Raw genomic sequence first — 27,428 nt, 5'->3', positions numbered from 1 at the left:
AGTTTTTTAATTTAGTTTCGTTTTATAAAATTTAAAACAATGATCTAATTATAGAATTTGCGTTTCGGTTTTAAATTCTAGTAATAAACAAATTCGTCACTCAAATGCTATCAATTAAATGTAACGTATTTACTTTGCTGCCTAACATAACTAGCTTGTGTTACATTTCGTTACGCAGAAAAAAGTAGAATTTAGCTCTGTCTTTCACGAGGGATTTGGCGTGATAACAATTTGATAATAATTAATTTCAGACATTGTGAGTTTACGTTGTTTCAGCCAGACACCCTCAAGCTCTGGATAAATGGCCATCAGCTAGTACAGTAGCCTAAATGATGTTTTCTGCACGTTAATATTACCATGCCTCCGCGCGGCTATTAGTGGCATTACATTCAGTAAACGTGGTATGTCACTGCAACTCGCATTGTCTCCACCAACGGTGGCGTGCCGTTCTCACTTCGCGGTCTGCTTCAACACAATTTTCATTCCTGGCGATGCACACTATTGTCAGCGATCAGGATGAAATCAAACAAGCTTGTGCGCAGAGTCGTCTGAACCGTCCGTAAACGACCAGAATGTCCCACAATCGGGACCCGAACTCTACCCCAGATGGGTTTAGGGTCCTTAACACCAGTGAGCTGCGAGAGCTTTTGAAAGATGAAGAAAAAATGGACCAGATCGTCAGACTCAGTGAAAAGGTTATTACTTTTTTTTCCTTTTCACCTTGTTATTCTATATCGGCTACGTGGATACTATGAGTAACTAACGTTAACTGGGTTACTTTGTTGGGGGCTAACATTGGCTCAAATTTAGTTACTGAATTCTGTTACCTTGGTAGTTTTTCAAGGACCGAAATGTTACCCTCATAATTGTGGTTAGCTGGATAGCTAGCTAGCCCAAATGCTTCATGGTTGAATGTGCTCTCAATTTCTGTAGACCTTAAGAATGTTTTCGTCTTTCAGTATAGATTCCCTAGCCATTGCAGTCAATGAAGCTGATATCTACAGAACTGAACGAATATTTTTACGGATCCCGTGTATATCGCGGTATAGCAAAAAAGAACGTTTTATTTTATGCAGTAACGTGGTATTTCAGAGCCAAACGATGTAAGGGTTAACTGACACGTGAAAATGCAATGTTTTACGTTTACAAATCATGTCTTTTAGTTCAGATTATTGGTTTATGTAATGTGTTACGGTCTTGGAGAATATGGTACCGTCTTGCATAGGGCTTTTTAACATGCGCGCATTGCTGCCAAATATTTATCTTTCGCACACATTCACACGCGCGCGGGTCTGTAAACGTGTATAGGTCGTGCCTTGATCCGTCTAAATTACCATCTTTCAGGCAGCAGCAGGTGCCCAGGTTATTTCAAACTTGAAGAGGCAACTGTAGCTCCGAGACTTGTATTGGTAAAAAAAAGGTAAAATGAGGTAAAAACCTGATGCTATTCTTAATTATCGTACAAGCGTTAGACCATAATTTCTATACCACCGTACATTCACCGTGGTTGGATTATCTCCGATTTTCAACTCCTCTGACGCTTACATGCTTGGTTGTTGAATGCCCATTAGTAATACATGGAATTCACAGCAAGCTTAACAGACCTGATACATAAAGACTCGTTTTCATCAGAGGCAATAAATTGAAATAATTGAAAACCGATTGTAATAATTATTATCACAATTATTGCATCCAAATCCCGGTAAAGCTGTGAAGTGTCGTTGCATACCGTCTCTTTAATACATTTCTAGTGTCATATGTTGAATGATAAATCGGTTCTTGTCAGACGTAATCAGGTGCTGTTCCTTCTTGGACAGAGGGAAAATTGTTGCTCATATGGGACTGCTGGTGTGTGAGTCCGAGCAGAAAACTTGGCATGCGATTCGAAATGTGCATCGCTGCTGTGGGGATTCATTCAGACAAACGTTGCCTAAGTAGATTCTTATTTAGAAGCAGACTTTCCTGTTCAGTCGTGGGAATGAAAGCCGTGTTCCATGGATCCTGTGGGTACACAATGGGGCTGTGACTAGCTGGAACAATTTCCTGTCTAACCTAGCGTTGAGATGTTTGCAAGCTGTACTGTCTCTGTGCATGCACTAGCAAAACCCTAAGGCTTATATAGCAGTTGGTCGTTTATTTGTTAAATGCTTTTTTTCCATTCAGTTTGCAATTGGTTGGCTATTTGTCAGAAATAGTTCCAATGTAAAAATGTTTCAGTGGCTAATGTACATTTTAAACAAGAAAGACTTTCAGTTACAGTTACATATCCAGCTCATCATGCCTCCAGTTGGTAACAAATAAACCTGGTTAGTGGTTACACGACTGCAGTCCATTGTGCATGTATGAATGTCATGTGATCATGTGGTGGAGGTTGAGGTCACTGAATAATCTCTGGCCTGCAGAGCTCTGGAGACCACAGGCTGTGCTCATGAACATTCCTTTTGGAGTCACAGAGGTCATCCCTGCGAAGGGTGTTGTTGTAACAATGATTAGATTAATGTACTGGGGCACTTGTATCAGCTGCTCCCCATACAGTCATTCAGCCTGTTATCAATTAATCAGGGATACGCAGCGCAGGGGCACATAACTCTGCCAGGGGCTTTGCCGTTTTCTGGAGCCCACTGCACGTAGCAGCACAGATGGGTTCCCAGTGAATGCGTACACATGAAAAAAAGAATTTTAAAAAACGGATGGACTGTTTTCCCATGGTCGGGGAACCAGGCGGGTAATTCACTGAATGGGGGTTTCGGTTTTATAATTAAACTTCGTCGCGCAAGCCGAGAGCGAGCGGCAGCAACGGTGGTGGTCATCATCTGCCGGCCGCGCAAGATGCGACGAGACGGAACCTCCGAGTCTGCTGACAGGGCGGATTCAATTATAGTCATCTGGACGTTAACGCCCGCTTATTTCCAAGTCACTTAATTATTCTCTCAGCTCACCCCTCCCGGTGCCCCCCGCCCCCTACCGACGTGGGCGAAATTTATTTGGCTCTCTCTGAAAGACTCTCAAATCAGTTCCTGCGGGTTTGATAGTTTTCAATAAAAATGGAGAACAAGCCATTATCCGTACGAATGCCTTTGGCCCCGTTGCACATCTTGCAGTGTTCTGTGCTTCATGCTCTTCATGTCTTGGCAGATGACGAGAAAATACAGTCCCTGTGGGAAGGCCAGTTCCCAGCTGCTACATATGCACATGTAGCGGCTTCATTTAAATAGCCTGCATACGTTTATAAGTCCTCTTTGAACATACATGTACTGCTGCCAAGTCCAGGTTGTAGATCACAGAGGATGCACAAATGTTTGTTGGTTAATGTAAACCGTGTTTGTCATGGTTTATTAAGAGTGGCTCCTCAAGAACAAAAAAAAAAGATCCTCAAGAGGCTTCAAAACATGTGCTGAATAAACAGAATAGGGGCAGGCAGGACAGGAAATGGCTAGTCTTCAAATCCTGTTTAGGGGAATTGTAAGCAAATTGGAATTGTGGCGTATGAACGGTATTAGTTCTTGACCGCAATGCATAGTGTCAACCCCCCCAGCCACAGGAAACTGATGGGGAAGCTGCTGGAGGCTGAACATGGTCTTTTCTGAGACTTCAGGCCAAGTGTTTGAAATTCCAGAGAATGTTATGCAGCTGCTCAGATTGCACTGCAAGTGTTCCTCATGGAGCCACGAATGTGAAAGACATTCCAAACAGTTAAGTCGTCAGGTAACAGCATCTCAACGCTTTCTGGAGTGCAGCAGGAATTTCACTTCAGAATGTTGCAGAGGAAGTGTTCTAGTCTTCTTTGACTGTGCTCATCAGACAGCTGAATGGTTTACATCACTGGGAACACACAGCCCTTGTGCTGGGTCTGGTAACACAGCATTATGCTGTACTGTACAGATACAGGACGTCCCTAGTTCTCACTGTGGAATGCTGTTCTCGCTGTGGAAAGAACAAAAACAGATGGACATGCTTCATTTAAGCTAACACTCAGGTCTGCTGGAGAAAGAGGGTTTTATGTAGGCCTATCTGTCTTCTTACCGAAAAGGAGCTTATGTAGGAAATTCTTGCAGAATACGCCAGTAACGTTTGAATATTTCATCCTCATTTAAAATGGGCAGAGCAGGAAACTTAAAGCAAGCTGCCACGAATATCAACAGTATTTACAAGGAGTACCAGTTCTTAGAAAGGCAAGTTTCTTTTTGGAACACGTTTAAACGCACATTTAGAACTGAATTAGCATAATTGTTCTCCAGAGGTTATAATCCAAGCAGATTCATTTAGATTGTTGGAAAGATTCTATGCCCTTTGAAACACCCACGTGGGTGGTGACACGTCATGTTTCAAGCCTTGTATTGTGCTCTGATTATAGTGCAGAACAAATGCATGTCTGAAATATTCAGAAATATAACACCAAACGATCAGCTGGTCCTAGATTCAATGTATCAATACATCTTTTGTACATACAATGTGATCTCATAATGAGGCCCAAGAACGTTTAGGCTAACAGAATTTGCTGCTCAAGTTTAAAACAATAAATAAATGGGACTGTAAATGGAAAAGTCCCTAGTCTATGACCAAAGCCTTTGGAATGATGCATGAGCATATCGAGCAACAGAATGCAGAGCAATTTGGTGTTGCTGTGAAAAATTTTGCTGAGGGGACCTATCATTATTTGTTGTACAGTAACTGCTGTGTAGTCACATGGCCAGAGCAGACGATGTATTTCAGTGAACAGCCAAGCCATTGATGCGTCTCAATGTCAGATGCTTCAAAACCACAATTTTCCCAGAGAGATGGCTGAAATTAGATCACATTTTCCTGTGAAGTCAATAACTCTGGCCAAATGAAGACGTGGTTATGTTTTCTCGGTTAAGAGCACTCATTGTATTCCCTGTTGTAGAAGACCGTTGGGCAGGAAGGGAAGCTAAGTTTATGTATTTATTTTTTATGTCGGCATATTCATTTAGCTATGTAGTCTTGACCTTCTTTCATATATCTTCTTACATATTTATGTTGTGTATTATTGAAATGATCCCTTGGGTGTTGAAACACAGACAGCATTTCGAGTGTGTTAAGCAGATAAACACATTTGATTCATCTCAGTGATTTCATTTTTAGTGGTTTATAACATCAGTGTCTTCTTAAATATCCAGACTGTCAAATGATTCACAAGGAACAGGCTGGGCACTGAATCAGTGTGTGTGTATTTCGAGGAAAACTCTTAATTCAGGGCAGAATGAATAGTTTCCCCTCTCAGAAACAAGCCCAGCATTGTCATATGGTTCCCTTCTTGATTGGTGGAATACAGGAGAAATTAAATTCCCATTGGTAAGACCCCCCCCCCTTTCATTAGTGCTAAGCGATAACTATAACTACATATTTCCCAGCTAAATAGCAAGTCGTCCTCCAAACTCATTTGTTTTATTTTTCTGATGCAAGCCAGTCATATCCGTGAAGATGGCTTGTTTAACCAAAATACATAAGATTGGGTTTTGAAGTTTCTTGGAAAAAAATTGGGACAAGTGGTTGAATCTGGCAGCCTTTTCTGTTTTCTGAAAAGCAGTCAGTTGATACAGGACAGGAAGACAATGTTGTGGCGGAAACTCAACGATATTGTGAGTGAGGGAAGATGGCCAACATGCTCCTCTATACTGATTACTCAGTTTAATATTATGTGTCAGTGCCAATTTCCATCAAAGAGAATACATGGACAGGCCGGGACTATACGAGTTGTGATGTGGAATTAAGACAAACAGACTTGTATTAATTTTCTCTCGTACAAGCATTTCTGTCTTCTACAGTTATTGTGTCTGGCCTGACGGCTGGCTGTCGTGGTGTAAAGTAAGTGCACTGCAGTGCTGTGCTCCTCTGAAAACCAGCAAGCGCTGCCTCTTAAAAAAAATGGCAAGCATGTGCCCTTTAAACATTTGTGTGCTGAGACAGATCCCACTCCTGGCGAAGGAGTCCATTGCATTATTTTCAGTTCAGTGCAGCTAAATTAATTCTTCGTTTTCCCTGATGGGAAAATTATTTTTGCAAGCCTCCTTATGAAAACGGCACCAAGGAAAACATGAAAGCAAGCAAGAGCATAAAGACGTTAAAAAACAAAAACGTCAACAGCGCATCTATACATGAGTAGTCTATAATTCATGACGGCTTAGTGGCTGCATGAACATAAGTGGAATCAAAGCCATTCTGGATGTGTACCACAAGCATACAGAAGGGCAATCAGTACATTTATATGAATGAATAAATTAATAAACGGGATGCACATGTGGCATTTCTGCAGTACCATAACAGGCTGAAGCATTTTGGCATGAGTCGAATAGTGAGTGAGTTACATTACATTAGTTGATGCTTGGTCTGTTACGCTTGAATTTAGGCATTGCTCACTGTCCACCTGAAATGAGAAATTTAAATCTGTATTACAGGGGACAAGCCCTGCTATTTAAAATTGATCTTTTCTCACTCTCTGACATGCTTGTGCTTAGGATAAAGGGATGAGACAAGCCTAGACAGTGGTACTCCAGAAATAATTCAGCAAATGCTGACTTTCTGATGTTTTTTTAGGGTGCTATCAAGTCATTCAAATTGAAGTGTAGAATATACCTCTTCTGGTAGGGCTTGTAAATGTTTTGGTCAAGCCAGAAATGGCACATTTGTAATGCCAATGTTAAATGACTGGCATTCTTTCAATGCAAAAAATCATTAATATGAATGACATACCAAAGTCGGCATGCATTTTCACATTAATTTATTAACTTAATATTTTTCCATAAACATCAGACTCCATAGATGGTAATAGATAATTGTCTGTCATTAAAACGAGTGTGACAATGTGGGAAAGAAAATGCTAATGTTTAATTCTTTGTATTGCATGGACGTGCATGGATCCTCTTGAGTAGTGACCTAAGTATGAAATTTCCCTTTCCTGGTAAAATTTTGCTTTGAATTGGTTAAACATTAATTAAAATCCAGATGCAGCGCTTAGCCTTGTTCAGAAAATGGCGCTTCCCCTAGATAACAAAAGGATTTAATTTTTTAATTGACTAGATGAAACAGCTTTCTGTTCAGAAGTAGTCCGTGAATCCTTTTCCCTTAAATTGCAGTTGTGTCTGCCTGTCTGTATCAGAAAATGCTAAGTTTGTGGAAAAACACTCTGGGAGACCAAATTTTGGGCAAGTTCTGATTCAACCAGCAAAAAAGAAAAGTATTTTTTTACCCAGAAAATTACTATTAGGAAACATTGGTGAAACCCAACTGTGTAACTGTGACGCTCGTAATTGGATCGAATGTGTGGTACATTGTTGGACACGTAGCAATGGAAAGGTCTTATTAAAATTGTAACATAAAGAGAACCTTTCTCAGCCCTTTTGTGACTGTAGTTTTGACACCCATTAAGGCATTGCCTCCACAATGCTGTTCTGTGCTTTGTGGATGCAGGATTTCCTTTGGTTCTCTGATTGATGAATTAATCTAAATCCGATCCAGTCACCCAGTCTTTGTGTCTCTGGAAATATTTTGCAGTTAATGGAGAATAGACCTTTCATTTTGTGCAAATTAAAGTGAGGAAAGTGAGCAGCAGTTTGCCCAGCAGAGAAAACCTGGCTCTCACTGCTATTGGGTTTTGGTTTGTGGGGGAAATACAGGCTAAGATCAGAATCCCTCAGGCAAATGAAGCGTTAGACCTCTTATGGTACATGCTGTGGACAGCATGGCTTGGATTTGCAGTATCCGCAGGTTTCAAAGCGTAAATCAACCTCTATAAACTTGCTCCAGCATTCATTTTTTCATTTTGGTAAAAAAAAAAAAAAGAATTTATGAAGCATGCTATATTTGATGATATCTGGCTTCAGACGGTTGCTTGCAAAGTCAATGTTTTGGTCTGTGGCTTTAAGTCGGTGCTCGAGCTGTGCAGCCAACTGCACTGGAGATTTTTGGTGGCACCGTCAGTCTCTGGCTGGACTCATCCAATGGGACGCCTCAAGGCGAGGGACCATCAATGCATGGCAAAAAACAATTACTCATGCATTTATTTTCTCCTCGTTCTCCACATTGCAACTCACAGCATCCTGATTAGATCTTTCAGTATGCCCAGTTTCACCTCTGCAGAGCAGACTTTAAACATGCCCCCGTTCAATTGACACATGCTGTCACCATCAAACACTGCATACCGTTTTTCCACTGCTATTTTAACTGATGGATCTCCCCTAATCTAAGCACATTTAAATCCTAACATATAGTCTGTTGTTGTGCTCTGTCTTTCCTCTGTTGCAGAATAAATCTGAGGTTTATTCTGTTAAGTACGGGTTTGTATATATTTGGCCGGTTGTGTACTGGTGTGTGGTGTTTATGTGTACTCGCTTGCGGTACGGACGTCAGAACGAATGACGGATTGGCTGACTGCTTTCAGTTTGGGGTTTTGTAAAAATTATGTAGCCCGATCTGGGAGTTAATGAATTGTGCATAATCTCAGCAGTGTTGAGTCATCTGCTGTTAAATTGATTGGGTGCCATAACCGCAGGATATGCCAGGGGAAGAGCTTGGCTGATCCCCAGACAGTAATCCTCCCTTGCTCCTCAGTAACAGCCCTTCATCATACTTTTCAACTGTGTTTTTTTTCTGCTCACTTTTCAGAGTTAGTCATTACATATGAAAACAATGAATTTTTTTCACAGTAGGCCCCATTTTTCATGGGCTGATGACCTTCTGTCATTGACCATTTTAAGACGTGGCTGTACATTAGCGGCATTCCTCCGCCATTTTAGATTTTGGACTCGCTCAGTTCGCTCAGTTTTTGGCTCCGCGTGGCTGTGCAGCCCTCTCATTCTCGGGAGTCTTGTTTGCCATGGCGACGAACCCCCGAGCAGCAGCAGCTCGCTTGCTCATGACCTGATGGGCCTAAATTTTCCCGGGAGATGGAAAAAATATTTCTGCCGCCGTAAGTCATCGCAAAGGCATTATTGGCTGTGGAATTCCATTTATAACACATGTTGAGAGCAGCCTTCTATTCTCTACTGACCCCCACGCCCACACACACACACACACTCATGCACACACACACATTTTCCCTTCACCCCTCTCCCTGCCACAGACCATCAGTTTTCAAGAAGCATGATGAATCTCCCGACTTGCCAGCGACTTCGAGCTCTGAATGCTCCGGCATTTCCTGGCTTTTGTGATGTGACCTTGAGAACAGCGTGGCTTGAAAGCTGTTGTTCGGTTCTGCCTTTCTGCGAGCGTTCAGTTGTGAGAGAACTTGAGCCGAACCTCTAGTGGATAGCAGGAATGCTTAATCTCCACGGAGGAAGGATGTGGAAATCTTACAATGCAAATGAAGTGGTACGAACAATGTTCTGCCTGGCTCCCCGTCTGTAGCTTCATTACATGTTTTTCAATTTGCTAACATGATGGGCGTTCGTAACATAATGGCTGTTTGTTCCCCGGCCTACATTGTGGCCCTTTGTGCAATGATATTGAAAACTCACCTGCACTGTCAGTATGAACTCTTCATACAAACTATGGTTCTCAACAGACCTGGGTCAAATATGTATTAGTTTTGGATTCAAATACTTTTCTGTGCTCTATTGGTCTTGCCTGGTGTAATTGAGCCTGGCAATATGAACAGAAGGTGGGGTTTGCAATTTTTAAGAGTATTTCATTGGTTCCAATACACCCGACAAGATCAGTAAAGCGTAGAAAACTATTTTAATCGAAAACAAATACGTTTTTGACCCAGGTCTGGTTCTCGAACATGGGGCAGAACTGTAAAATGCAAAACCGCGAGCTAATGTAAACGGCTAGCGTTGGTCATGCCCGCCGTGCTGTAAGCTGCACTGACAGCAGAGCGGTTTGAGCCGGACTTTGTCGTTGTGTCCAGTTCCAGGAGCTGCAGGTGGACCGAGAGACCCTCCTGACCACGAACCGCAGCCTGGCGGAGGAGAGCCTTGCCCGACGGCCACGCCTGCAGAACGGAAAGCTGCAGTTGGCCGAGAAGTACAAGGAGCTGGAGAGGGTGACCGCCGCCTGCAGGGAGAAGCAGAGGCAGCTCGGTGAGTTAACGTGTCCAGAGAAGCGAGCTCAGAAGGGGGGGCCTGCCTTACCGCTGCTGTGAAAAGCATCGACCCGATGCTGGAACATAAGCTGAATGATAATCTCAGGTACCAAAACAGATCAGCAGGAATGCCTCGGGAACATTCTGCGTCGCTTTCTCTGCGCCGGAATCGCACCAAGTATTGATGTACAAACTGTACAAAAAACCTGAACAGTTTCTTTGAGCCAAGCTGTATTTTTGGCTGGACCGCAAAAGCGGGGTCAGCCCTACAAATGCGAATGTCTGTGACTGAGTGAGTGACTAAGTAAGTGATCAAGTTACACCATTGGTCGGCCGAGTTACGAAGTTACACCGTTGGTCGGCCGGAGAGGTCCAGCCATATACTAGGTTTTGACCTGGTCTTGTTATCTCAGTCATAATTTCCCTCCGTACGTTTAATAATAGCACACGCGCTCTTCCGGTGATATCCCCACTCCACCGTGCGTTAATGTTCCATAACAGCCACACCCTGTCGCTTTTTGCATGTTGTTTATGGAGACAGAGCGGTCGGCAGCACTATGACCTCTATTAATTTTGTCCGCGGCTAGCTCCGGTGAAGGCGCGTGTGCGGCCCTGGCTCTGGTTCACTCCGGCCCCTGGACCACGCCCAGACCCCGCCCCCGATCACCAGCGATGACAGTGGGCGGAGCCCAGCTTCCAAGCCCCACGGGGAAGAGACAGGGATGAGAGGTTTCCACCTGGCCCTCCCGTTTCCTTTCAACAGGGGCCAAGAATAGCCCGTCGGCGGTTGTTTGAAAGGGGAACCGGTCAGGTCTCGATCGGGTTTCAGTTTCCCAAACAGACGCAAGACGTTAAAGGAGCAGCTTTCCATTGTTATTTGGTTTGGACTGCCGGGCTGGAGATTACTGTGTTCCTCCCTGTTCCTGTCTGGAAAGCACTCGAGGTTGGCTGTGTTGTCATGGTGTCTTGATATGTTTGGAAAACCACATGCTCTTAGTGCTTTGTTAGTCGCCATAAATTAGTCTGTCTAATAAATAAATGATTTTACAGAGAAAAAAATAAGAAACTACCATCCATAAAAAAGACTAAGAATGGTCAGATTTTCATCAGGATTCTCACCCAGGTTCGTTCAGTGGGGAGGAAACGGAGAGTCCTGGAGAGCGAGCGAGCGAAGCGTGCGATTGTCTGCTGGCTCCCTCCTCTTCTGGCCCGTGCGTTGGCTGGGAACACAAAAGCCCTCTTTATTGGACGCGGAGAATCGGCCCGTCCTCCGGGGACCCGAAAGGTGGACGCAGGAATGCGGGGCTCTCTGCCGCTGCTGGAACAGAAATCCCAGCCCGAACTCCGCGTGGACCTTCAACACGCCGGCCTCGTGCTCCGCGCATGAATGATTTAGGCTATGGAAATGCGGGAGTGTGGGACGGTACATCGCCTCACATTAGCTTTGAACCTCCCAGGTGCATTAATACGTGCTCCCAATTTGAGGGGGATTTCTAGTCTCCTGGCCTTCCCATGTGTGGGCAAAGATATGAATTATTTGTCGACTCCCCAACCCCCCCCCACCCCCACCCTCCTCCCGCCTCCCTGCTGCTACACAATCCAGCCGGCATAACAAATGCATTTGAAAGAGCCTTTGTCTGTTTTCCCCTACAAACAGCTTGTTTCGGGGAATGAAACACCGGTGGTTTGCTTTGCGTAGGATTACGGAATTCCTCCTGAGTTTTTTTTATTATTATTATTATTTTTTTTAAATGAGCCCACCCCTCAAGATGCTTTCGGTTCTCCTCGTGCGCAAGGCCGTCGATGCCAAAGTTTCGTTAAAGAGAACGAGATTCCGCTGTCGAGCCGCTGAGGGTTGCCGGGTTGGGCCGGGAAGCTCGGCCTCAGGAACAACAGAAGCACGTTTGCGGAAGTCTGCTGGTTGCCTTAAGCGCTCCAGCAGAGCTCGGCTCTGTAACGGTCATACCGATCGCCGCTGCGATGCCGGGATCGTCTCCACGCGGAAATTCCGCGAAGAGGAGCAGCCCGTCCGCTGTCACCGTTCAGTGATGGATGGAGGGCGGGGCGCTCGCCTTCCTGTCCCCGTTTCCGGACGCCCGTGCCGCAGCGTCAGGCAGGATGGGCGGGGGAGTTCCGTCCTCCGCCAACATCTGATTCTCATTTGGCAAAAAAGAAGGTGAAAAAAGGGTTGAAATTCCACAGCTGGAGGGTTAAGTTGGGGGGGGGGGGGGTGAATGGGGTGGGCCTGGCTGACTTTGCAGAGCGATTGCGTAACAGGGCTTGTCGAGAGATTTAAAGTGTTAGTGCCGAAACTGACCGGGCCCGCTCCGTGCTCCCAAGGTTGGAACTTTGTGGCTTCGGACTGCGCGGAGGAAGTTCTTTTCTGACAAGCGTCCCTGAGACAGAGAGAGCATTACAAGCCGGCGAGTCAGGAGTTATGAGCTTCCGCGCTGAAGGCCACGCACTGTCTGCAATTCTTTACTGGCTGCCGTTTCCTGTACAGACCCTGAAGAGCAGCACAAAACCGCCACATCAAAGGTCACTGACTGCTCCTCTTTATTCATTTACATGTACCCCACCCTGGCCCAGCAAACTTATCCCACGCTAACAGCTGCTAATCTTTCTACGCGACTGCTAATGAGAGCTGATAACACTACATGTGTTTGTGTGGAAACATGTTTTAGCACGTCAGAGCGAAAGGCCATGAAGCCAGCCGCTCTGAAACCAGCAGTTAGCCCGTCTGCTCGTGTTAGGCGTCCCTCCCCAAACAGGGCGGCTGCGGACTAACAGGAAGAGCTGCCCCCTGTGGAGAGAGAGAGAGCGAGAGAGTGAGAGAGGGAGAGAGGGAGAGAGAGAGAGGGAGAGAGCGAGAGAGAGAGAGTCATTCCCGCTCACAGCAGGGGAAGTGCACAGTCTGCGCACAGGCCTAGCGTCACCATATGGAGCCCTGACAACGGAGGACCTTGAGTCGGGGGCGGAGGGGGTGGGGGAGGAGGGGGGGGGATCCGGCCATGGGGAGGGCAAACATGGAGAGAAAACCCTGAGAGGAATCCAATCCCTCCCTCTCTCTGAAAGCGTGAAGCACTTGCTTTCAATTACTGCCCACAAACCCACAGCTCAGACACATCTACAGCCAGACAGTGTGTGTGTGCGTGTGTGTGTGCGTGTGTGTGAGAAGATTTTACTGGTGGGAGAGTTGGTAATTAACAGGGTTCGTGTTTCCTGTGCTGCGGCTATGTGTGGGTGTCTTGGCTGGCGGGGATTTTTATCAATGTGGGATTAAGGCTATTGAACTCCAGCTGGGGTCTCTTACACCAGGCTTAAGCGGTCAGTGTGTGAGAACTGGGGCCCCTTGCGCTTTTTTTTTTGTCCGCTACCCTCTGGGAATAAGATGGCTAATGTAGGACAGCCCAGGGCTGACTCTCATGGGAAAAGTGGTACACGTTAATTGAAAAACGTAAAATTTAGTTATTTTCTGATGCGTGTCGAAATAAATGTAAAAAACAAACCGCACTGATACTGGTCACGTTCTGGAGCCTAATTACATTTTTTGTCAAGTAAGAGGTCATAACTTATAAATACATAATTTAGAAGCATAAAGTCCAATATATCAAATATGCATGAAAAGCTACTTTTTATTACAAATGCATAAAATAAATTTAATTGGCAAATATTGTTATTTCATATTCCACGCTGAGGCTTCTGGGCAGACTTGTCACTCAAAAATGAGTTCTCAAGAACAGCACATTTCTGTATTTTTATAAATTAGCCAGAATGTATTCAGAAAGTCAGTGCTCTGTGAAATGATTACTAATGATCTCTTCCTGGGAAGCAGCAATACAGTTCAGTAAATGTGATTTTTAGTTTGAAAGGCTAAAACGTTTGATTCTGAAACTGCACATTTTATTAGATGCTGCTGATGCCTGATATAAACTCATTTTCATAACGTTATCTAGGACGTTAAATTGTGAAACCTTCTGAGAAAGTCAAATAAAGAAGGACCAGGCGGTCACGTACAGTGTCTGTGAAAAATGTCCGTGAAATAGGTTTTCATTTATATTCTCTGTGTGGTGCAGTACGTATACTGTAGTCGATTGGAAGATTTATGAGCGCTAATAAGCATTAAAACAATGGGATGGTAGCCGTACGTGAGATTGGTATCAGAATACCTGTCACGTCCAACCACCCTTCTTAACTGTGGCTGAAACCGCAGCAGTGCGGTTACGTGCTTCGTTTGATGCGTGTCATATTCCAGTCCGTTAAAGGATTGCAAATGTGAGCTGGATGAGTGTAATAGCGAGCATTTCACAAGGAATATGCAGACACTCGCCTTAAGACATTAGCCGGATGCTCACTGGTTTCTTACATCTTGGTGAGAAGTGTCAGATTTCACGCTGGAAACTGGAATCTCCCACGACCACACATTTATTTGGAAGAGACATGTTTCCCGCCGCAGGTGGGGGGGAGGGGGGCGGGGGGGGAAGCGGGACGTCGAGCTGAAAGCGGGGGCCTTGTATGAGCAGACTCCTGCTCCACCGCCTGGGGCCCCGTGTGGTTTTCATATCGTTTCTCACTTTGTCTCCTTGCACTCGGGGGGGAAAGAGCACCAGCAGTTCGCAGAAATCGGTTTGCAGGAGCTTGCTCTTTCTGCCCAAAGACGGTCTGCCAAACTTGCTTGCCTGTTAAAACTCACAAATGCCAAATGCACAGTAACTGTAAATGTGAAATGTACCGAACGTGGGAGTTGGCAAAAAGCTGAAGAATCCATGGAAAAACGGGCATGGTTTGGCATTATAATCCATGAAAATGTAATTGTTTTTGATGTCTGCCAGCAGGAAGGCAGTCGGTGCTGGTAATTTCTTAGATTTGAAAGATTAGAACAACCACATTTTTGACAGGAAGTGCCCTAGTCTGTGTGTGCGTGTACGTGTGCATGTGGGCTGGGGGGAGGGGGGTCTCAGAGTGCCAGCTTAAGTCAGCTTGTGGCTGGTGAGATCTTATGTTAGTCATCTCCCCTAACCTGATTTGCGAAGAGATGCTGTGCACTCACCTTGAACACACCTTGGGAACACAACTTGGGAATCCTAGTTTTGGGTTGCCATTACCAAGGCTACCCCAACCAGCAGTGAGGATGCTCCCAGCCCTAGGCTGAGACGACAATTCATAATTCATAGAATATATTCATGAGTTTTGTCTCACTAGAACATGTTTTTTTTCTGCTCAAGCTCTCCTTCATGTTTTTTTTTGGGGGGTTTGGGGGGGGGGGGGGTTGCTGTTGGATCTGCAGTTAACTGTGAAGTAGGGTTGGGCAATATACCGCAACGATAATTATTGTATTTTTTCGGCACATTAACGATCATTGCCGTCTTGTGGTGTAGTGCCTTTATTTTCATCTTTTTTTTCTTTTACTATACCTGATGCAACCGTAAACATCTAAACTTCAGAGGTCATGTGAAGCTGCAAGGCCTTACTGCTGATTACCTGTCTTATCAACACCCAGATATCAGTGATGATGTTTTTCCCTCAAAGGCATTTCACATTGCCTCTGAAGTTTGGATGTTTACTGCTGTATTTAGGTATAAAGAAAGAAAAGATGAAAGAAAGCGGACAGTGATTGTTATTCCGCTTAAAAAAACATTTGATAATTATCGTTGCAGTATATTGCCCAGCCCTACTGTTATGCTGTTCTTGAACTTGTTGGTCTTATCAGTTCTGCAGAATGTAAACACACGAAAGTGTTTGTCTAAAAGCCATTTACTCGATAAGAGGTGATGTTGACAGTAGTTCACGAGCATTCATTCATCATTGACAGCTGTTCACCTGGCACTTCCTGTTGTTCTTCTGCAAGACCTTTTAGGGAGTGATGGATACAGTTGTATCTCTAAGCCTTCATTGGAACCACCCATGACCTGTGTTTGCCGGCCTAGAAAAGAGAGAATCAAAATTAGCCAAGATAACAGCCAAGCAGAGATCGCCAAGATGATCAGTATTCTGTACGTGTTCTTGTCATTGCTCAGTCAGTAAAACCTCCCACCCAACATCTGAGAATGTTGAAAACGCCCCTCAGCCAGATGTAAGTTTATTAGAGGCCTGATCGCAGGAGAAGACGTGTTGCGGTTTTGTTCTTCTTTGCTGCTGGGCTACAGAGCTGTGGTGTTCCTTCAGTGTGGTTTCCTCCCTCCCTCATGTTAGTGCCGGAATTGGTTTTGAAGGAAATGGAGGCGTCGCCATTTTTTGTGACGGCAGACAGACGTAGGCCTCCGCCGAGGGCGACCACTGACTCCCCAAACCCCCCTCAACCCCCCACCCCCCAAAGAGGGAAGCCTATTTGCGGTGCTTTAGTGCCTGAGGGGGTTGCATTGTTTCTTCTCCCAAATGTAGGTCACTCACAGCTGTTTCCTAAGTGTTGGTTCGTTTGCCCGCTGCCTCTCATTGTGCCCTGTAGTGTCCGAGGTGCAGATTCACTGGCATGGCATGTGCCCCTTAAGTTCCATGGAAACACCTGGGTACACAGAGGCACGCTGCACATGCAAAGTGTTCTGAAAAAAAAAAACAATATATATTTCTGGCCAACAGCAGTGTGCACTTCGGTCTCATCCGAGGTTGTTGTGTTGCAGAATCAATTGCGTTGTTTTGTCCCCCATTCTGAACAGTCAGTAGCCAAATACGGTGGTCTTGAAAAAAAAAAACCTGCATTTTCCAATGCGATGAAAGAGTGGTGATTCAGTGATTGCATTCCGCTCAGAGAATCGAACGCAATAAAGATCGACCGGACAGGCAGCGACAGGGCTCGTTATAAATGCGCGGCCCGCAGATGACACGTGCCGTTGTGGGGTAGGTCCCGGCTCTTTCGCCGCCTTGGAAACGTCAGTGGGAATCCGGCAAGCGTGGCCACCTCCACTGGAGCGGCAAACGCGTCACCGCCTTGACCTTCTGTTGCCCGGCAGTGCTCCTGAACTGGGTCTCCCCGCGGCCAGCTGCCCTGCAGATGCACGCGCGCGCACGTGCACCATTAGCATACCGACGCGCGTTTCCATGGCTACCACGGAGCTGCTCTTCAAGGGACAGGGTTCCTTTTTGCACAGCTGGGCTGAGCTAATGGGAAGTGATTGCTTCCTACCCTGCCCCCGGGGCACGCACTCGCACGGCAAACATTTAGTGGCGCTGCCATGTTGTTGGACCTTTCTGGTTCACAAGAGAAGCCTTTCTGTCTCAGAGGGGGGTGGGGGGGTTCCTGAAATGTGAGTGCTCGCCATCGAGTTGGAATGTCCTCATTCGGCGTGCTCCCTTAGCCCGTAGTAATGGTCCCAAGGGTCATGTAGAGTATGACATCACTTTCCAGCTGTGTTCAGTGTTCTGTTCAGACCTCTCCTCTCGTAGCTGCAGCTCGATTTCAGGCGCGGCGAGCTCGCTACCTGCATCTTGGCATCCGTTCAGTCTTAACCACAGAAACTTTGAGTCTCTTTCGCTTGCGAGCACGGGATATGATGCTCTTTTGTTTCTTCGTGCACCGTGAATTACAGAAAGATGCGTCACTTTGAATTTGCTCCCAGAAAAATTGTGGTCGATATTAATGGAGGCCATTGTCATTTCACACTGCTATACCTTGGCACCCTAATCATCATACCTAAAAATATCACATTGTTCTGTTTTTTTTTCAGAGGCCTACTCTGAGAAGCATAGCCCGCAGACCGCCCAGAACCTTCTCCAGGAGGAGGTCGCCCGTGCTGAAGAGGAATCTGAGGTAAAGTCTTGGCTTTGGATTAGCTGCATGAGAACAGAACAGAAAAACATATCATGTATATCAATAAGATACTCTGAAATTGGTCATCCTCGACACCTTCAAAGGTGTCGCATCTTCGATGCCTTGAAAAAATTACTCTCTAGAAAGAGTACAGTGCCCTGTATCACGATATGTAAATGCAGGAATGACTGCAGGCAATACTGTGTCTTGAAAGCAAAGGGGAATTAGATTTTTCCAAGTGAAATTAGCATGAAGCCCAGAACACATATCAGAAATGACAGAGAACCATGATTCAATTTAACCTGAAATACCAATATTGCTTTCCCTTAATAGTTTTATTGATTGTCAACAGAAAGACACGATCAGCGAAGGATAGGTGTTTTTTTACAACTGTAATCAGTGGTTAAGTCAATTGACAGCTCGTGCGTTAAAATGAGAAATGAGGGGTAATGGGGCTTTCCAAGCTCCACCCACCCACCTCCGCTCAGACCGACACACACACACACACACACACACACACACGCATACAAACGCGCGCACATACATACATTTAAACAAAATTACACAATCCGTTGAACTGCTACTGACGATACCATATGCACAGTTCTCATTTCTGCACGTTTACAAATTATATTCCCTCTAAGACATGCATACATAAGATCTTACTTTGAGGGAAAAGCCTTTAATGTTAAATGAAGAGAAATCAACATGCAGAGAACATTTAAAGCAAACAGGCACGTTTAATAGAATTAGAAACATTAAATTATACATAATAATATTTTATTATATAATATGTAATACGCTCCAACATTGTAATAGAACATGCAATTTAGCACACTATAAGTACTCCGGAGTGGAATCTGCGCTTTGTGAATTACAAAAAATGTAATATAATTGTGCCCAAAGCACAGGTTTAGGAACCTGGGAACTGTCACAGTGCACCTCTGCAAAGCGTCTGGTTTTCAACGCCACGTTGCACCTGACTGGAGCTTGATCGATTGGATCTTTTGTCCCATCACAGCACTCTCAAGCGCTCGTGGACCGACCCTCTTCAGAAAGTGAGCGTAGGTGTATCGGGGGTTAGCAGAGAGAAGGTTTTTTTTTGGGGGGGGGGGATAATCTAAGATGTGGATTTGTGAGCTGAGCCGCCTCCAGGTCTCATTAGATTTATTTATGGAAGGCTGCCTGTGCTGCAGCTGTAAATAAGTGACGTTGCCTCCACCTCGCACCACCTTTATCAGTGGAGAGGCCTGATTAATCGCCGCACTCTCCACCCCACTCCCCCCCCCCCACTCTCCACCCCCTTCCCCCTCAGTGGAGCTGTGCTGTTCTCCATCTGAGCTGAGCACTGATTTGACAGGAGTAACTCTATAGATATTAGTGCAACACATTTGTTTATTACATAAATGAATATGGTCAGATTGTCAAAGGACATGCTATTATAATTGGACTCTTTAATTAAGCCTGCACTTATTAAAGTGTTACTTATTACTTATTACAATGCATTAATATCTTTATTGGCTCCTCATTTAAACTGGCATATTGCAACATGAGTGCCAGAGGTAAAATATGGAGGGTCGGTTGATTGTTTTATATTTGTGGCATCTGCTCACTGTACAGTACAGATTGCCATGTTGGAGTTTGAAGGACCGCAGTCTTTTTGTTTTGCCTGGACAGGGAAACGTGAATGAGGGAGGGCAGTGGCCACCCGCCATTATGCTGCACATTAAGCCAGGTGGCCTCTGTCTGGCGCTCCTAATTTATGGCTTCCCGCCGGCTCCCGAGCCACTCAAGCGGCGGTCGATGTGTTTGCGGCAAAAAGCCGCGAGCGCCATTAATTATTCACTCCCCCCAAAGTGGGACAGAACAGGGGCTCACCACCTGCTCCCCTTGACCCAGGACACTTCCGGACGGCTCAGGTTCATCGGATTTGACAGGACGCGTAATGCGTATTTCATCGCTGCGGTACGCGTGCGCTGTTGGCTTCGCGTGGCGGAGCTGCGTAGAGCCCTCGGTATTTCCTCCTGGAAACCAAACAATCGGCAGCGCCTCCCTTCGCCTGACGCAACGGCATCTGCGTTCGTGCAGAAACGATGGCGCGCGGCACCTGGGCCCCGTTTTTTCCACTTGCGCCTGTCATGTCCGCAACTTCTCAGAGATGTAAAGTGCACTCTAGAAAATATGCCACTTCACCGCAATGTAAATAATTCAAGTAACAAGGAGAACTGCTCTAAAATTTACACCAAAGCCTCTTAAACGGTCGCGTGAAACTAGAGAAGTGTTTTCTGGGTGTTGTGCTGGCTTCTTGGCGTCCTCTCTCCTAAAACCTGTTTATTTGTTGGCTTTTGCTTTGCAGGATCTCCTGGAGAGGTTCATGGAGGGCAGTGTTCCCCTGGAGGGCTTTCTGGAGTCCTTCCAGAGCTCCAGGAGGGCGTACCACATCCGCCGCGCTCAGGCCGAGAAGATCCAGGAGTTCAGCCGACCCGAGCGGAGCCTCAGGAAGCACAGACAGCCTGAGCCGGAGAAGAAGGCGGAGCAGCAGGAGCCACGCCCCAACGGCTTCATCGCGCAGGGCCCGCCCCGCGTGTTCCAGCTGCGCTACGGCCTCACGCCCGCCTTCATCCTGCCGCACTTCCCCCACCCCCCCGCCTCGGCCCCCGCCCACGGCGCCAGCCTACCTCCCCTGGACCCCCAGCCGGGTCAGGCCCACGCCCTGGGGCCCAGCGCCCCGCTGGCGGGCCCCGGCCAGCCGGTGGGCCTCCGGGTGATCGGACAGCTTCCCGGGTGGCCGGCCAGGCCCGTGCGTTTACAGCAACTCTACCGGCCCAACCATCACCAGCCGGAGCCTCCGTTTCGATAGTGCCACTGCCTCGCCTCTCTGGACGCGGAACGGAAGAGGGCCGCTACATGTCGCAGAGTTCACACGGGACACACGCTGCCTGAGGCCTTTTCATTTCGGTCATCCAACCGCCCATAAGGCATATCAACATTCTCAAAAGGGAGCTGATCAGAAGCCATAAAGTACCACAGATGTAGCTACAAGCGCGCCAGTCAGGATGTAACAAGGGACATGGTTCTTGTTGTTGTTTTATTTTCCTGGAAGGGACTGGTGGTTATAGCTAGGCTAAACCAGGCCCGGGGCTGCACCACGGCGGCTAATGGAGGCCACGCGGGCCAGTCAGAATCCGTGGTTCCACACACAGGATCTCTCGTCTGTCAATGCGTCTGAAAGCAGCAGGGCTTCATAAATGGCTCATTTGTTTTTGTTTTTTGGTGTCGATTAATGAATAAAGTCCAAGTCATGGTGTTTATCATGAACCCAAAAACGAATTACGCCGTATTTCATTACGCATTGGTTTCAGAGTGTACGACCACACAGGATGCACTCCTCCATATACTACTGTATCCGTGCCATGGACGTAAGTATTCAAATAGAAAACTAGCAACAAGATCAAAGTGAGGGTTTTGACAGAGTTTTCTCACATAGTACTAGCTATATGGAATGCAGCTGGTCCCATTGTTATTTATACAGCTGGCACACATACACTGGAAAAATATGTTTGTTCTGGCCTCACAAATATATTGTTAGCATTGGGATTTTAATTATTAATAATATAGCTGAGTCTGTGGATTTGGAGCACATCACGACTATTGGCTTTGGATCCTGTCCCAAATAGGACTGAGTTTTTCAAGGGTCAGTATGTTCCCCTGATGAAGCCGATCAGCTTTACAAATAAACCTAGACCGCTACAAAACTATGTGTGTGTCCCCGTGAGCATGTGGGGGCTTTGGAGAAATCACATCAGCGAGGGATTTTTTTGTTCACAAGGATTCTATTTGCACACACAGGTTAAATCGGCTTTTTGTTTGATAAGTGATAAATGAAAAGCTGTTTTTAATTCCAGACCTAAAATATTTAGCCTCCTTTTTTTACTTTTCTCCACAAATAGATATATTTTTTGATCTGTGAGAAGGGCACAGTTTGAGGTCTGGAGTGTGAAGCGTGTTTAGACTTGGTGAGGTAACAGGCTTCCTGTCACCTCCCACAGGATGGGTTATGTGTATTGGCAATGGAGAGGCTAAGTGTATGAGAAAACAGGGAGTGATAGAGGAGAGAAGAGAGACAGATGGGAAAATGAGTGTAAACATCAGTAAACAGGCTCCCGCCAGCCCTGCCTGCCTGCGTTTTGGGGATGTGAGCGAAACCGTGGGCTTGGCGGTTATCCGCTCCTTAGCGTCGCGGGCTGTCGCGACCCTTCGCCTTGCCTTCGCTTACCGCTGCAGGTCCTCCGTGTGTCCCCAGAGCCTCACTGGCCCTGCCTGAGCAGCACGGGCTTGGAAGCGCTGGAAGTTTAGCGTTTCTTAGTGCTTCAGACCCCGATCGGCATTTCTGTCCACTCTGAACTGCTGTACCCTCTAAAATGAGTCCACGATATGGGAGCTGGAGGGGTGGATAATCGCTACTAATTACACCGCTCTGCAGATCCCTCGCTGTTAGCCGGCATGGCACTTAATTTAGCTAAATTAAAACTCCACGGCTTGGCACGGTGACCCATAGTGGATGTCCAGCGGAATTTAACGGCGCCGGCTGCGTGGAGGGGAGGAGCCCGGCGGACAGGGGAACCGCCGCTGAGCCGGCAGGTGAGGTCGCCCCCCCCGCCAAATCCGGGGCCGAGCGCGGCCCCTCCCGCCCCGGGGGAATCCGCCACGGGCCCCCGCAGGCGGACCAGAGAGCCGAGCTGACAGCCCTGAGACGCGGGCTTGGCACCGAGGCGAACCCGATCCCTGTCGCTCCTCCGGTTCCCACGGAGGGTCCTGTCACAGCACGCACGCCGCGCTAGTAAAACAAAGCGCCTCGTAATCCCTCGCTTAAACCTGCTCATACTCTGCTACTGAATCAGCGAGGCGTCCAAGTTCTTCACCTCAGAATACGAATTAGGAGCCAGCGGTGCTCAGCGTTCGCATAATATTTCATGTCAAATCTGGGTACATTCCTCCAAGGGTGTTCCTGCACACCCAACTGTGTTTGATCAATACAAGGCTGGCACATAAATTTCTGGTCTCTGTTTTGGCAGCAGTGATGGTTCCCATTGCCTGGAGAAAGCTGTTTATCACAGCACTATAATGCAATACAAATAATAATGAACACAAATCCGATTGCTCTCAAAACAAAACAAGCAACGGTTTAAACATCCTTGATAAACATTTATTTAGGGGAGATTTTTATAAAACAAAATAATTTTGTTCAAAGTATGTAGCCTTTATATATGTACATGTTTGACCTGCAACAGTGAGCAATATACTTCATTTGAACCAGGTTACTGTTAAAGTGAGCAAAATGATTTTGTTCTGAGGCTTTTGCTGTTAACTTCATTGAAATACTCAGTCTAATAAATTGCTGCTGCAATATGATCTGGATGCACAGATGGAAGCACAAAGTTTACTGACTGGGAAAAAAGGAATGTTATTTTAGATTAAGTGGCAAATGGAGTCAAATTAAGCCACATCAGTCTGATTAGTTTCAGAAGATAATTTAGTTTCTTGTAAGAGTATCATATTGCAACATCGCAGCATAAATGGATGTGACGGATAAAGTTGCATGTTGAGGGAAATGATCTTGTGGGTAGGCCTTGCGGCATAGTGTCATGGAACGTCTTTGTGAAAATGTCAGATTGTATGACTGCAGGGATTCTGAACTATGAATGACCCTGCTACATGCCATGATAAACCATAAACGTACTATATGCTATGATAAACCCCTGCTATATGCTATGATGAACCATAAACCTACTATATGCTATGATAAACCCCTGCTATAGACTATGATAAACCCCTGCTATACGCTATGATAATCTATAAACCTGTTTTTTGCTATGATAAACCCCTGCTATACGCTATGATAACCCCCTGCTATATGCTATGATAAACCCCTGATATATGCTATGATAAACCCCTGCTATATGCTATGATAAACCCCTGCTATACGCTATGATAATCTATAAACCTGCTATAAGCTATGATAAACCCCTGCTATATGCTATGATAGACCCCTGCTATATGCTATGATAAACCCTTGCTATATGCTATGATAAACCCCTGCTATATGCTATGATAAACCCCTGCTATATGCTATGATAAACCCTTGCTATATGCTATGATAAACCCCTGCTATATGCTAAGATGAACCATAAACCTGTGTGGAGGAAAGTCTTTTCCTAGGTTTTGAGGTGAGATCTTGCTGCAGTGTCGACGATGTAAGAAGAAAGAACACAAGCTTGCGGGAGGTCCTGTCACCCTCGCAGATGAGAGGAAACTCTCCAAACAGTGAAAATGCATAGATTTTATACAGTCAGTCTTCCTTCTACTGAGACAGTCTTATCCAATCATCTTAAAGTCGATCAATGACTATTGCTTATATAACTAGTTGTGACAAAAGGTTCTTTCCATCATCTATTTCTGACTGTTACTGGGTTAACGGTTAGGTTTCAATCCATGGGCCTCAGTATGTTCTGGCCAGTCTGAAGTCCCTGTTTTCTTGAGACACTGCATCTATTTCGGGACCTGCACAAACATCTCCATAGCTCAGCACCACTGTTTCAACAGTTTTCATAATCATGATCTTTTGAGTTACACATACATTTATAACTATATTCCTGATTAATCAATACAATCTTTTAATAAGCAATATGCAGAGATATAAAAGTATAAAAGAATATAAAATGTATAAAAGGATATAGAAAATATAAGAAGTATAAAAACATTAAAAGATAAGAAATATGAAATTATTAATATAAAACCAATAGAAGAATAAGCATACTTCCACACCTGCTATATGCTATGATAAACCAAAGTGCTTTATCATTGGGAAAGGTACAATTGGGGAAAAATCATTTACAACTTATGGCTTTATGGCACTCTTCTGGTCTACATGATCTGTCTAATTCTGGGTGATGTGAAATATATTGTACTGTCCATGCAGTATTACAGCACTGTACAATAATTGGATGTGCATGTCATTGCATAAACATTGCATCACATAGATAAGTCCATAATTTAAATGAATGGAAACTTAAGTACAGTGCACAAATGATGCCACAATGAGTATGGGATATGCTTTCCTTTCCCTTTTCCATGTTGGTGGCTGGAAGCAGACCCTTTTTTGCCGGCATCTATTGCAGCATTTGCTCAGTCTCCACTGGTTTTGGCCTCTATGTCCAGCTCATCACCCCTATTAACCCCTGCAGTGAAGACAGTAGCTGGGCAGAGGGAGCTCAGAAAAAGAGGAACATCAGAGGCTTTGTGGGGAAATAGGCTTTGGGGTCCCCCGACTCAGACTTCAGTTACATCAATGTCAACAGCTTCTGTTGTCACTTGGGCTTGAACCATAACTTCCTGTCAGCAACTAAACAAGAGCCTATAAGCTCCTCATCTCCTGTCCATGTGGTTACTGGGTGACTAAAAATGAACTCATGTTCATTTAAACGGACACGATGACTGATGATGACTGGTTTAACCAGGCCGTATTACGGTCAAACACAGTTGGCTACTCGCATATACAATAACAATTTGTGCATTCTGAGAGAGACAAATTCATGTCACTTTCTTTGACAGCAACATAATTGTGTACACTGCACTCGACCGGAATTCTCTTTTCCTGTGATCTCATGCATGGCATTCAAAAACAATGAAATAACGTTCCTTCGATCCGTTTCCCACTGCCTCACATTGGAATGACCTTATAAACCTCTGGAATTCGTACCCTGCTTACGATGAGGAGCCGGTAGAAGCCGGTAAAATGGTCTGAGGTGATTGATTGCAGCGGCCTTCAACCTCCTTGAAGCTGGGCTTATCGTGCAGCTCTTAATCCTGTCACTGAGCTCTGAAACATTGTCTGACATTTTTAATAGTTCTGAGGTGTATTTGATCTGTTAGGGAAGGCCAGTCAGTTTGCAATTGCCTTTCTTTGAGGACAAAAAAACAGGCCTGGGTTTGTTGTTTAATACCCCTAAAATATTCTAATTAGACATCTGTGCCCCACTGGTTTGTCTCAGGCTGGGTTTTGGGGGGGGGGGAGTGTTGGCACATTGTCCAAGGATCTTCATTAAACAGATTAAATTCAAATTGTCAGGGGAAGGTGTTTACACACATATGCCTGTGGTTTAATGCGAAGGTCAACTGAAAGTCACCACGTGGAGAAGAGATGTGCCGTGGCTCGTCTAGATGCTCATCCTCCTTTGATCTTACACCAGAGTCTAATATGCAGGGCGGTGCAGTGGAGACAGAAATGAACACTGCAAAGCTGAAGAAAGGAAGGGAGTGGGAGGGGGGGGGGGTCGATGTCAAACCTACTGGGCCCTATCAAATTCACAAAAGATACTGAATCCCCCCTCCCACCCTTTCATGACAGGACCATTAACGATGCCTCGTAATTTCTAGAAGACGTGAGCGACCTGTGCGCTCTGTGACTACACCCCATTGGAAACAATGTGGTGGAGTGCTTGCCCATGCATGACTATTCTCTGGTCTCGGTTTCACTTTAGTGTGCTGAACTATATTAGTCATGCCTTTCCTCGTATGGCACGGTGCTGCTCATTTTAATGGGATTCAATGAAATCACACACAAATAAATGAGAAATGGGCTTAGTACCCCATAAAAAGAGAAAGACGTAGCAGTGGAGCATTCCTGAGATTACAGTGCAGACGGTTAGAGGCTGCATTCGTTTCAACAAAAAGCTGCCAGCGCTTATTAAGACATGTAGCAGCATTAATGAAGGCAGCCCGCGGAAATATCCAGCTGGCTTGGACAGGATCTAGAGGAGAAACACACCCCATTCCGCCCAGTCTCCCCTCATCCACACATGTCCACACACATGACCACACATACACACACACACACACACACACACACACAAACCCTCACACAAAGAAACACAAACACATGTACACACACATACTCGCACAAACCCTCACACACAGAAACACACACACATGGTCACACACACAACCCTCACACACAGAAACACACACATGCACACACATACACGCACAAACCCTCACACACAGAAACACACACACATGCACACACACAAACCCTCACACACAGAAACACACACCCATACACCTACAGTACACACACACACACATGCACAAATATCTCTCTCTCTCTCTCTCTCTCTCTCTCTCTCTCTCTCACACACACACACACACATACACACACACACACATTTTCTTTCTGTTTTCTGTTTATGAGTCTGCCTGTAGGGGTTCTGCCTTGCCTACATGTGTATGTATGTGCACATATGTGCAGAAGTGTATGCACATGAGGAGTGATGGTTTGTCTGCTTAAATCCATGTGAGTGCCAGCTTTTCTGGTCTGTGCATGGCCAACAAGGAAAAGGATAATGCAGAAAAAATGTTCAGACTTTGGGATATAAATAAGATTTGGGACCAGATATGCATGCATTTTACATAAAAATGTAACAAAATATACGTTTGTGTTTGGAATTTATTTCTTCTGCACAATTTGATGAAGAAGTGTCCCAATTTTATTTTTATATGCCCGAAGTAGGTTTTTTTTTTTTTTGCTTTTGATTATTTTGCTAAATTTTATTTTATGGGGTCCATATTTTCAAAACATGAAATGTT

General features: G+C 45.4%; 1 protein-coding gene across 1 annotated transcript; it reads left to right on the top strand.

Moving 5' to 3' along the window:
- Window positions 1–383: 383 nt before the first annotated feature.
- vps37d (VPS37D subunit of ESCRT-I) lies at window positions 384–21,109 on the top strand. Its single transcript, XM_064352164.1, has 4 exons — window positions 384–695; window positions 9,866–10,037; window positions 17,701–17,783; window positions 20,140–21,109. Exons 1-4 carry the CDS (start codon window positions 573–575, stop codon window positions 20,641–20,643), a joined length of 882 nt encoding a protein of 293 aa, XP_064208234.1. The 5' UTR covers window positions 384–572; the 3' UTR covers window positions 20,644–21,109.
- The last annotated feature ends 6,319 nt before the right edge of the window (window positions 21,110–27,428 follow it).

Source organism: Anguilla rostrata, chromosome 9 (assembly GCF_018555375.3).
Source record: "Anguilla rostrata isolate EN2019 chromosome 9, ASM1855537v3, whole genome shotgun sequence".
Lineage (NCBI taxonomy): Eukaryota > Metazoa > Chordata > Actinopteri > Anguilliformes > Anguillidae > Anguilla > Anguilla rostrata.
The sequence above is the reverse complement of the archived record's forward strand: the minus strand, read 5'-3'. Positions and strand labels throughout refer to the sequence as shown.

Bases quoted from the DNA above. Each gene is read 5' to 3' on its own strand.
- vps37d (XM_064352164.1), top strand. From the start codon at position 573: ATGTCCCACAATCGGGACCCGAACTCTACCCCAGATGGGTTTAGGGTC. The intron at 696-9,865 runs GTTATTACTTTT...CGTTGTGTCCAG, and splicing joins TCGTCAGACTCAGTGAAAAG to TTCCAGGAGCTGCAGGTGGA. The intron at 17,784-20,139 runs GTAAAGTCTTGG...TTTGCTTTGCAG, and splicing joins GTGCTGAAGAGGAATCTGAG to GATCTCCTGGAGAGGTTCAT.